The 11,909-nt window shown below is 41.6% G+C and overlaps 1 protein-coding gene across 2 annotated transcripts; it reads right to left on the bottom strand.

Annotated features, from left to right (window-relative positions):
- Window positions 1-633: 633 nt before the first annotated feature.
- On the bottom strand, window positions 634-10,306 carry LOC148775612 (olfactory receptor 51A7-like). Of its 2 annotated transcripts, XM_088843487.1 has the most exons (2): window positions 10,283-10,306; window positions 634-1,539 (listed from the first exon to the last, which is right to left on the bottom strand). In XM_088843487.1, exon 2 carries the CDS (start codon window positions 1,462-1,464, stop codon window positions 634-636), a length of 831 nt encoding a protein of 276 aa, XP_088699613.1. In that variant the 5' UTR covers window positions 1,465-1,539; window positions 10,283-10,306. The 2 variants fall into 2 exon arrangements, with proteins under 2 accessions (XP_088699613.1, XP_088699612.1); XM_088843486.1 differs by lacking the exon at window positions 10,283-10,306 and having other exon boundaries at window positions 634-1,584.
- Window positions 10,307-11,909: the final 1,603 nt, after the last annotated feature.

Below are 11,909 nucleotides of genomic sequence, written 5' to 3'. Positions count from 1 at the left end.
ATACTGGAGTGGGTAGCCTTTCCTTTCTCCATGGGATCTTCCCAACCCAGGGATCAAACCCAGGTCTCCCACATTGCAGGCAGATTCTTTACCAGCTGAGCCACAAGGGAAGCCCAAATTAACTATAACCCAATGTAAAATAAAAAAACAAGAGCAAAGGGAGAAAATATATACACAATTCATATTTGAAAGGAGACTTTTTAAAATGGGAAATCAAGAATTTAAATTGAGTCCCCACAGCGATTACATGTCTGAAGTCTGCAGGAAAGAAAATGAGTAACTGGTTTGGAGTTATGTCTTTAGCCTCCAGCTCCTCTGATATTCATTCTCTATAAGGGAAAACAATCTCTACTTCCATTTTTACATCCTTGTGTTGTAAACACTGTGACTAAAATTCCACATCTATGTATTGATTCATGATTTAAATTATATTACAAAACTATCCCATACATACCTATCAATGCCCATGTAAGTCCTAAGCTCACAGACCTCAATGCCCTGACCATATGTTGTCCCACTGATTACAATCATGATTAGGAAAGATAAGAATGACCCATCCGTAATACTTTGCTTAGAAAGGTATTGTTTTATTCTCTGAACCTGGCTGACCCTGCCTCACTTTTCCCCATACCTTTATTTTAGACCAGATTTCCCCAGAACCTTCTCACGAATCTGCCGTGTCTTCACACAGTAGACAATGGGATTCATCAGAGGTGGCACTAGCACGAAAATGTCAGCAATGAGGATCATGGCCACTGGGGACTTGAGCTTGCCAAAGCGGTGCATGGAAGCCAAAGCTATGATGGGCACGTAGAAGATGAGCACAGCACAGATGTGGGAGACACAGGTGTTGAGGGCCTTGAGCCGCTCCTTGTGGGGTCCAATTCCCATCACAGTCTTCAGGATGAATACATAGAACACAGCAGTGAACACACTGTCTGTCATCACACAGAGAGCAACAAAGAAGCCATAGAAAAAGTTGACTGTGTTGTCAGAGCAGGCAACCTTCATGATATCTTGATGGAGACAGTAAGAGCGAGAAAGTAGGCTCTTCCTACAATAGGTCAACCTTCTGAGAGTGAAAGGAAATGGGAGCACTAAGAGCATGCTTTTAATGAGAAATGCCAGACCCATCTTGGCCACTCTGGCATTGGGGAGGATGGAGCTGTATCTCAGAGGGTTGCAGATGGCCAAAAAGCGATCAAAAGACATGACCAGGAGCACTGAGGACTCCAGATCTGTGAATCCATGGATAAAGAATTCTTGAGCAAAGCAGGCATTTGGGGAAATTCCTGTAGCGTTGAGAGCAAAGATCCGCAGCATAGTGGGGAGGGATGAGAGGGACAGTCCCAGGTCAGAGACAGCCAACATGGAAAGGAAATAGTACATGGGTGCATGGAGTGAGGGCTCTGTCCCAATCACAAAGAGGATGGTGCAATTGCCAAGGATGGCCACCAGGTACATGAGGCAGATGGGGACGGAGATCCATATGTGAACATGCTCCAGTCCGGGGATTCCAATCAGGAAGAAGGTGGTGGTCTCCACCTTAGAGGAATTGAGAGTGTGCATGATAAATTGCTTGGGAAGTATTTATTCCCGATCTGAAATGGCACTTTCAGCACAGGTCTGCTCTGCACTTCTCCTTTCTTTCAGCACTTGTGTCTGAGACATAAACAGAGAAGACACAGTTTTGAGAGACTTCTTATAAAAGAATAAAGGAATAAAAGAATGAAGTATTTCTTCCAAACAGACTATTGATAATATGGTCAGATGATACTGACAAGGAGAACCATGGATGTCACGCTTTCCCATCAGGTCCTGAGAATAAAAGCACCCACGTAAAGATATGTTCTGCAAATAAACTCCCCCTTTACTGTTAGGTTTTGCCCCTTCCCACCTATAATCTAATTAAACAGTTTATACACTCAGGCTGAACTATAGGGTAGCACTTTCTGCTTGATCCAAAATGAGCCTAGAATTAAGAAGAAGAAGAAACTGCAAAAAATAGATTTTAGTAAAGCAGTTAGTAAGTGGTTTCTCCAATTTCTAGAAATGTTTGCTCCAAATACTTTTCAAGACCAGGCTTCTAAAGCTGATTTCACTTACAAGCTGTCTGTAGAGTTTGCTACCACTGTTGGTAGCACAATCCACCAAGTAGAAACAGCTGTGACAGTGTCAAGGTACAAAAATCAATACTTGCTCAGTCAGATCAAGAGATGAAGATGAGAGATGGCTCTTCACAAGCTGAAAGAGGGGAAAAAAGAAATAAATATGTTAAAGAGAGAGATTTAAAAAAGAAAACATCAGAAACTATTACTCTGTGGTAAACGTTGTATTAGGCAATTTTTACACATAGTTTCACTTTCAAAATATTTGTTCCATTTTTACGTGAACTTGAAAATAAATATTTATCTGTGTGGCCTCATACACTTACTGATGAACAGAAGATAGTCAAATAGAATTACTTTGAAGATAAGAGATAGCTGGCAAAGTCCTGATCAGTCTGAAATATAAAGACACTAGTTATAGTATTGTGTATCAATACAATAGTAATAGTAATAACAATAGTAATAGTAATAACAATAGTAATAGTAACTACTAACAATAGTTACTATCAAACGGGCCCAGTGCATTTGTTTCTCAAGTGCAGTGACTCATGTGGAGAAATTACTCAAGAATTTCAAGTAAATTCGTTGCTTTGAGAGAAAGTCCTTCATGTTACTGCTAAAAGGAATTAAAATTCAGGGATACTATCTCTAAGAGGAATGATATCTCAGGCTCTTTATATACATTTTACTTAATTCTCAGAGAAACATTGTGAGGCAAGTACTGCTGTTATCTCTGTTTTACAAATTAAAAAAGAAAGAAATAGCTAATCATGGATAGGTATGCATATATGTGCGGCATACTCAGTCACGTCCAACTCTTTGTGACCCCATGGACTGTAAGCCAACAGGCTCCTTTGTCCATGAAATTTTACAGGCAAGAATACTGGAGTGGGTTGCCTTTTCCTACTCCATAAGATCTTCCTGACCCAGGGATCGAACCTGCATCTCTTGTGTCCCCTGCATTGGCAGGTGGATTCTTTACCACTGCACCATCTGGGAAGCCCCAATACAGATGGAACCAGAATTCAAACCCAGGTGTGTCTTATTCTCTGACTGAATACAAAGGACTGTCTTAGACTGCACCTTACAGTACTTTCCTTGCAGTCACATGCAAATTGCCTGGAGAGGCTAGATTGTTTTTAGGCCCCTCTTCCAACTGACTTGAGGCCTTAATATCCTCTCACCTGCCCTTTCTTCCAAGACTAAATGAAGTCCTCTCCTCTGATTTGAATCTAGTGACTAAGATCTGTCATCCATGGCCTGACTTCTGTACATGTGTCTACCTTCCTATTCTTTGCTTCAGTTCAGTTCAGTTCAGTTCAGTTGCTCAGTTGTGTCTGACTCTCCGCGACCCCATGAATCACAGCACACCAGGCCTCCCTGTCCATCACCCACTCCCGGAGTTCACTCAAACTCATGTCCACAGAGTCGGTGATGCCGTCAAGCCATCTCATTCTCTTTCATACCCTTCTCCTCCTGCCCCCAACCTTTCCCAGCGTCAGAGTCTTTTCCAGTGAGTCAACTCATCGCATGAGGTGGCCAAAGTATTGCAGTTTCAGCTTTAACATCAGTCCTTCCAATGAACACCCAGGACTGGTCTCTTTTAGAAAGGACTGGTTGGATCTCCTTGCAGTCCAAGGGACTCTCAAGAGTCTTCTCCAACACCAAAGTTCAAAAGCATCAATTCTTCCGCGATCAGCTTTCTTCACAGTCCAACTCTCAATTCTTTGCTGAGACGAATACATTTTACTCTTTCAGCTGATGAGTCTGCCTATTTCCCAGTCCCTATTTCACATAGAGTTCCAACTCTATCCAGCATTTTGTCTAACTGTACATGAACAACTGGATGCTTTCTCAGACAAACAGTAGAAAGGTGAATTGAACAGTGGCAATGGATGGCTAAAAGCATTTTAGTGCATTTTACATTTTCATAGCTTCTTCTCCAAATTTCAGTTAAAAGTATCTTCTTATCAGGTAAACATATCACCAAGAGAAGCTCTCCTACCCTCTTTCCCCCATTGCAATCTTTTTGTTTTTGTTTGTTTACCTTTGAGCCCTTCCTATATCAAAAAGACATCCTTATTCATCAGCCTCTCTGAGGCCCAGTTCACACAGTTTCAATGTTTCAGACATACCCATGATACAAAGCCATATTATAAGAAAATGGTATGTAAGGGCCCTACTGCACTTACCATGTAACCAACCACACAGTGAAACAGAAATGATTTTAGGCTAGAGGCTTCCCAGCCTCAGTGTACCACATCTGTTGATCAACATTGATCTACAGATCACTCTTTGAGCTGTGTTTTGAGTTTTGTATTTATGGTACACCAATTCCTACAGCTCTGCTATCCTCTGTAAACAAATGATTTCCCTGAGAAATTTCCTAGAAATTCCCAGAAGAGAGCCTGGTACAGGATTGTAGTTTTAACTCACTAGTTCCCATAAGAACATGAAAAGGTCAGACTGCAATATTCCACAGGTTTTGGAGACTTGAACAGATCAAGGAGAGACTGCCTGAGAGAATAGAGAAAGCAGTTGAAGCTACCAATACATTGTTTAATTCCAAATTATTTGATCCATTATTTTAGGCTCATCACTTCTCCAGGGGATCTTCCCGACCCAGGGATCGAACCCAGGTCTCCCGCATTGTAGGCAGACGTTTTGCCGTCCAAGCTACCAGGGAAGCTGCCCATCACTTCTTAGTTTCTTATTTTCTTATAGTCAGTGACGATGTTTTCCCTTTTTAATTATTAGTATGTAATTTACATAGAGTAAGATGGCAACATCTGGAGTGTACAGCTCAATTTCATTTTTATCTACATATGCAACAAAGTAGCACAGAATCCGCCCCCGCCACTCGAGTACTCTTGCCTCGAAAATCCCATGGACAGAGGAGCCTTGTGGACTGCCGTCTATGGGGTCGCACAGAGTTGGACACGACTGTAGCGACTTAGCAGCAGCAGCAGCACAAAAAAAGGAAAGTGCTAAAATCTCCAAATCTGATTAAGAATGTGTCTTTTTCCAGAGAAGGAGAAATATCATATGACATCCCTTATATGTGGAATCTAAAAACAGAACTTACAAAACAGAAGGAGACTCACAGACTAAGAGAAAGAATTTATGGTTGCCAGGGGAAAGATGGGGGGAAGGGATCGTTAGTTTGGGATGGACATATACAGATTGCTATATTTGAAATGGATAACCAACAAGGACATACTGTACAGCACAGGGAACTGTGCTCAATATTATGTGGCAGCCTGGATAGGAGGGATCTTTCAGGTGAATGGGTATATGTATATGTATGGCTGAGTACCTTCACTGTTCAACTGCAACTATCACAATACTGTACATTGGCTATACCCCAAAACAAAATTTTTTTAAAAAAATTGTCTTTTTGTTTTTAGTCTTGTTACTTATTCTTTGTGTATTTTGAAACTTTCCTATTACATGTATAAACAAAGGGCTTCTCAGTTGGCGCTAGTATTAAAGAATCTACCTGCCAACGCAGGAGACACAAGTGATGTGAGTTTGATACCTGGGTCAGAAAGATCCAGTGGAGAAGGAAATGGCAACCCATTCCAGTATCCTTGCCTGGGAATACCTAGGGACAGAGGAGCCTGACGGGCTAGCCCATGGGGTCACAAAGTGTTGGGCATGAATCAGCACACGTGTATAACATTAAGATTGCTATGACATGTTAATGAACTGATGCTTTTATCATTACAAAATGTTTCCTTTTATCTTGGTGACACAGGTCAGTTCAGTTGCTCTGTGCTGTCCACAGAGCCTGTGGACTGCAGCACACCAGGCTTCCCTGTCTAGCACCAACTCCTGGAGTCTACTCAAACTCATGTCCGTTGAGTTGATGATGCCGTCCAATCATCTCATTCTCTGTTGTCCCCTTCTCCTCCTGCCTTGGATCTTTCCCAGCATCAAGGTCTTTTCCAATGAGTCAGGTCCTCGCATCAGGTGGTCAAAGTATTGGAGTTTCAGCTTTTGCATCGTCCTTCCAATGAATATTCAGGACTGATTCCTTTAGGATGGAGTGGTTGAATCTCCTTGCAGTCCAAGGGACTCTCAAGAGTCTTCTCCAACACCACAGTTCAAAAGCATCAGTGCTTCAGCACTTAGCTTTCTTTATAGTCCAGCTCTCACATCCATACATGACGACTGGAAAAACCATAGCTTTGACTAGACGGACCTTTGTTGGCAAAGTAATGTCTCTGTTTTTCATATGCTGTCTAGGTTGGTGATAGCTTTTCTTTCAAGGAGTAAGCATCTTTTAATTTCATGGCTGCAATCACCATCTGAGGTGATTTTGGAGCCCCCCAAAATAAAGTTTCTCACTGTTTCTACTGTTTCTCCATCTATTTGCCATGAAGTGATCAGACCAGATGCCATGATCTTAGTTTTCTGAATGTTGAGTTTTAAATCAACTTTTTCACTCTCCTCTTTCACTTTCATCAAGAGGCTCTTTAGTTCTTCTTCACTTTCTGTCATAAGGGTGGTGTCATCTGCATATCTGAAGTTACTGATATTTCTCCTGGCAATCTGGATTCCAGCTTGTGTTTCAACAAGCCTGACATTTGGCATGATGTACTCCACATACAAGTTAAATAAGTAGGGTGACAATATACAGCCTCGACGTACTCCTTTTCCTATTTGGAACCATTCTGTTGTTCCATGTCCAGTTCTAACTGTTGCTTCCTGACCTGCATATAGGTTTCTCAAGAGGCAGGTCAGGTGGTCTGGTATTCCCATCTCTTTACGAATTTTCCAGAGTTTGTTGTGGTCCACAGAATCAAAAACTTTGGCATAGTTAATAAAGCAGAAATAGATGTTTTTCTGGAACTCTCTTGCTTTTCAATGATCCAACAGATGTTGGCAATTTGATCTCTGGTTCCTCTGCCTTTTCTTGCTTTAAATTCTATATGCCCTGGAATTTATGGTCATATTCACCATTTGTATTGGAATGAATGACATTTTTCCCACCCTTTTACACTAAACTTATCTGTGTCTTTTTATTTCTCATGCAATATATGTAGTCAGAATGTTTTTAAATCTTGTGTGATAAGAGTTCTTTTATAATTAGAATCTTTAGCCCAATATAGTTTACATAATTATTAATAGTTTGATTTTATGTCTGTCATTATTTTGTTTCCTCATTACTTCATCTGTTTTCCCTTCTCTGTCACAACTTTACTCACTAACTCATTTCTTTTTAATATTTAAATCAAATCAGTTCAAGTAAGTTTTGGTATTCCATATTATTTACTCAGTTGACTGTTTGACTACAAGTTTCTGTTTCTGTTTTTTTGTAGTTGCTCCTTGGATTATGGTATGCAACCTTAACTTATTAGAGTCCACCCATGAATTAATATATTCTACCCCACCCAGAAATCCCACTACTGGACATATACCCTGAGAAAGCCACAATTCTAAAAGACACGTATACCCCAATGTTCATTGCAGCATTATTTACAATAGCCAGGTCGTGGAAGCAACCTAGATGTGCTTCTATGTATTAATGTATAAAGAAGCTGTGGTACATATATATAACAGAATATTCAGTTCAGTTCAGTTCAGTCGCTCAGTCGTGTCCAACTCTCCGTGACCCCATGAATTACAGCACGCCAGGCCTCCCTATCCATCACCAACTCCCGGAGTTCACTCAAACTGATGTCCACAGAGTCAGTGATGCCATCCAGCCATCTCATTCTCTGTCGTCCCCTTCTCCTCCCTGCCCCCAACCTTTCCCAGCATTAGAGTCTTTTCCAGTGAGTCAACTCATTGCATGAGGTGGCCAAAGTATTGCAGTTTCAGCTTTAGCATCAATCCTTCCAATGAACACCCAGGATTGATCTCTTTCAGAATGGACTGGTTAGATCTCCTTGCAGTACAAGGGACTCTCAAGAGTCTTCTCCAACACCTCAGTTCAAAAGCATCAATTCTTCGGCGATCAGCTTTCTTCACAGTCCAACTCTCACATCCATACACGACCATGGGAAAAACCATAGCCTCGACTATGCAGACCTTTGTTGGCAAAGTAATGTCTCTGCTTTTTAATATCTATCAAGGTTGGTCATAACTTTCCTTCCATGGAGTAAGCGTCTTTTAATTTCATGGATGCAATCAGCATTTGCAGTGATTTTGGAGCCCCCCAAAATAAAATCTGTTCTGTTCTGTTCAGTCGCTCAGTCGTGTCCGACTCTTTGCGACCCCGTGTACTGTAGCCTACCAGGCTTCTCCATCCATGGGATTCTCCAGGCAAGAATACTGGAGTGGGTTACCATTTCCTTCTCCAGGGGATCTTCCCAACCCAGGGATCAAACCCAGGTCTCCCGCATTGGAGACACGTTAACCTCTGAGCCACCAGGGAAGCCCAAAATAAAATCTACTCACCTATAAAAAGAACAAATTTGAGTTAGTTCTAGTGAGGTGGATGAACCTAGAATTTGTTGTACAGAGTAAAGCAAGTCATAAAAAGAAAAGCAAATATCATATATTAATGCATATATATGGAATCTAGAAAAATGATATTGATGAACCTGTTTACAGGGAAGAAATGGAGACACACATGTAGAAAATGGGCTTGTGGATACAGTAGGGGAAGAAGCGAGTGGGACAAATGGCGGAAGTAGCACTGACACATACACACTGCTATATGTAAAACAGATACCCCGTGAGAAGTTGCTCTATAACACAAGGTGGCCTCCAGCCTGGAGCTCTGTGATGACCCAAAATGGTGGGCTGGGGGAGGGGAGGGAGGCTCCCTAGAGAGGGAGTATATGTGTAATTATGGCTGATTTGCATTGTTTCACAGCAGAAACGAACACAACATTGAAAAGCAATTTTTCAACAATTAAAACATAAATTTGAAAAAATAAAATGTTATACTACCCCATAGGTAATTTAAGAAACTTTTAACAGTATACATCCGTTTATCTCATTTTGACCTCTATGCAATTATTGCTGAGTACATATTTCTACCTTTGTTACAAATCTCTCAATGTAGTATATATATTTTAACCTTAAAAAGTGAATCATCTTTCTTAGCAAATGAAAAAAGATAAAAAATATTTTATGTTTACTCACATATTCATCCCTTTTAATATATGTCATTCTCTTCTGTTTAATCTAAGTTTCCATCTTTTACTATTTTACATTAGCTGGAGTACGTATAATTTTGGAATACTTGGTTAGAAATCTAACAGGAAGTGGTAGAACATGACTATTTCAAGGCTCCTCTAATCACATTTGCCAAAAATGGGTCAATGAAATCACTGATAAACTATCTTCCAGTTTATGAAGTGCCTTCTTAAACATTTGATATTTTGTGTATTATTATTTCCATTTTGTGGATGATTAAACAGAAGTAAAAGGTTGTATATTGTCACCTTGCTTATTTAACTTATATGCAGAGTACATCATGAGGAACGCTGGGCTGGAAGAAGCACAAGCTGGAATCAAGATTGCCGGGAGAAATATCAATAACCTCAGATATGCAGATGACACTACCCGTATGGCAGAAAGTGAAGAGGAACTCAAAAGCCTCTTGATGAAAGTGAAAGAGGAGAGTGAAAAGGTTGGCTTGAAGCTCAACATTCAGAAAACAAAGATCATGGCATCTGGTCCCATCACTTCATGGGAAATAGATGGAAAAACAGTGGAAACAGTGTCAGATTTTGTTTTTTTGGGCTCCAAAATCACTGCAGATGCTGATTGCAGCCATGAAATTAAAAGACGCTTGCTCCACAGGACTGGAAGAGGTCAGTCTACATTCCAATCCCAAAGAAAGGCAATGCCAAAGAATGCTCAAACTACCGCACAATTGCACTCATCTCACACGCTAGTAAAGTCATGCTCAAAATTCTCCAAGCCAGGCTTCAGCAGTATGTAAACCGTGAACTCCCAGATGTTCAAGCAGGTTTTAGAAAAGGCAGAGGCACCAGAGATCAAATTGCCAACATCCGCTGGATCATGGAGAAAGCAAGAGAGTTTCAGAAAAACATCTATTTCTGCTTCATTGACTATGCCAAAGCCTTTGACTGTGTGGATCACAATAAACTGTGGAACATTCTGAAAGAGATGGGAATCCCAGACCACCTGACCTGCCTCTTGAGAAACCTGTATGCAGGTCAGGAAGCAACAGTTAGAACCGGTCATGGAACAACAGACTGGTTCCAAATAGGAAAAGGAGTGCGTCAAGGTTGTATATTGTCACCTTGCTTATTTAACTTATATGCAGAGTACATCATGAGGAACGCTGGGCTGGAAGAAGCACAAGCTGGAATCAAGATTGCTGGGAGAAATATCAATAACCTCAGATATGCAGATGACACTACCCTTATGGCAGAAAGTGAAGAGGAACTCAAAAGCCTCTTGATGAAAGTGAAAGAGGAGAGTGAAAAGGTTGGCTTGAAGCTCAACATTCAGAAAACAAAGATCATGGCATCTGGTCCCATCACTTCATGGGAAATAGATGGAAAAACAGTGGAAACAGTGTCAGACTTTGTTTTTTTGGGCTCCAAAATCACTGCAGATGCTGATTGCAGCCATGAAATTAAAAGACGCTTGCTCCTTGGAAGGAAAGTTATGACCAACCTTGATAGTATATTAAAAAGCAGAGACATTACTTTGCCGACCAAGGTCCGTATAGTCAAGGCAATGGTTTTTCCCGTGGTCATGTATGGATGTGAGAGTTGGACTGTGAAGAAAGCTGATCGCCGAAGAATCGATGCTTTTGAACTGTGGTGTTGGAGAAGACTCTTGAGAGTCCCTTATACTGCAAGGAGATCCACCCAGTCCATTCTAAAGGAGATCAATCCTGGATGTTCATTGGAGGGACTGATGCTAAAGCTGAAACTCCAATACTTTGGCCACCTCATGAGACGAGTTGACTCACTGGAAAAGACTCTGATGCTGGGAAAGGTTGGGGGCGGGAGGAGAAGGGGACGACGGAGAATGAGATGGCTGGATGGCATCACCGACTCTGTGGACATGAGTTTGAGTGTACTCCGGGAGTTGGTGATGGACAGGGAGGCCTGGCGTGCTGTGATTCATGGGGTCGCGGAGAGTCGGACACGACTGAGCGACTGAACTGAACTGAACTGAACTGCTCCTTGGAAGGAAAGTTATGACCAACCTTGATAGTATATTAAAAAGCAGAGACATTACTTTGCCAACCAAGGTCCGTCTAGTCAAGGCAATGGTTTTTCCCGTGGTCATGTATGGATGTGAGAGTTGGACTGTGAAGAAGGCTGACCGCCGAAGAATCGATGCTTTTGAACTGTGGTGTTGGAGAAGACTCTTGAGAGTCCCTTATACTGCAAGGAGATCCAACCAGTCCATTCTAGAGGAGATCAATCCTGGATGTTCATTGGAGGGACTGATGCTAAAGCTGAAACTGCAATACTTTGGCCACCTCATGCGACGAGTTGACTCACTGGAAAAGACTCTGATGCTGGGAAAGGCTGGGGGCGGGAGGAGAAGGGGATGACGGAGAATGAGATGGCTGGATGGCATCACCGACTCTGTGGACATGAGTTTGAGTGAACTCCGGGAGTTGGTGATGGACAGGGAGGCCTGGCGTGCTGTGATTCATGGGGTCGCGGAGAGTCGGACACGACTGAGCGACTGAACTGAACTGAACTGAACTGAAAAGGTAGGTGGTATGATTTCAAATTAGAACTCAAATATTTTGATAACAAATAGCCTATTCTTTTGCCTATATTGCTGAGTCTCTGTGACTGACACATATTAAGCATCCTTCATCAATATGATTTCCAGCATACTTTT

This window comes from Moschus berezovskii, chromosome 14 (assembly GCF_049115385.1).
Source record: "Moschus berezovskii isolate FMDL1 chromosome 14, NW_MosBer_1.0, whole genome shotgun sequence".
NCBI lineage: Eukaryota > Metazoa > Chordata > Mammalia > Artiodactyla > Moschidae > Moschus > Moschus berezovskii.
Note: the sequence above shows the minus strand (reverse complement) of the source record. Positions and strands in the feature narration are given on the sequence as shown.

Excerpts from the sequence above, each read along its gene's own strand:
- LOC148775612 (XM_088843486.1), bottom strand. The coding sequence starts at position 1,569 with ATGCACACTCTCAATTCCTCTAAGGTGGAGACCACCACCTTCTTCCTG.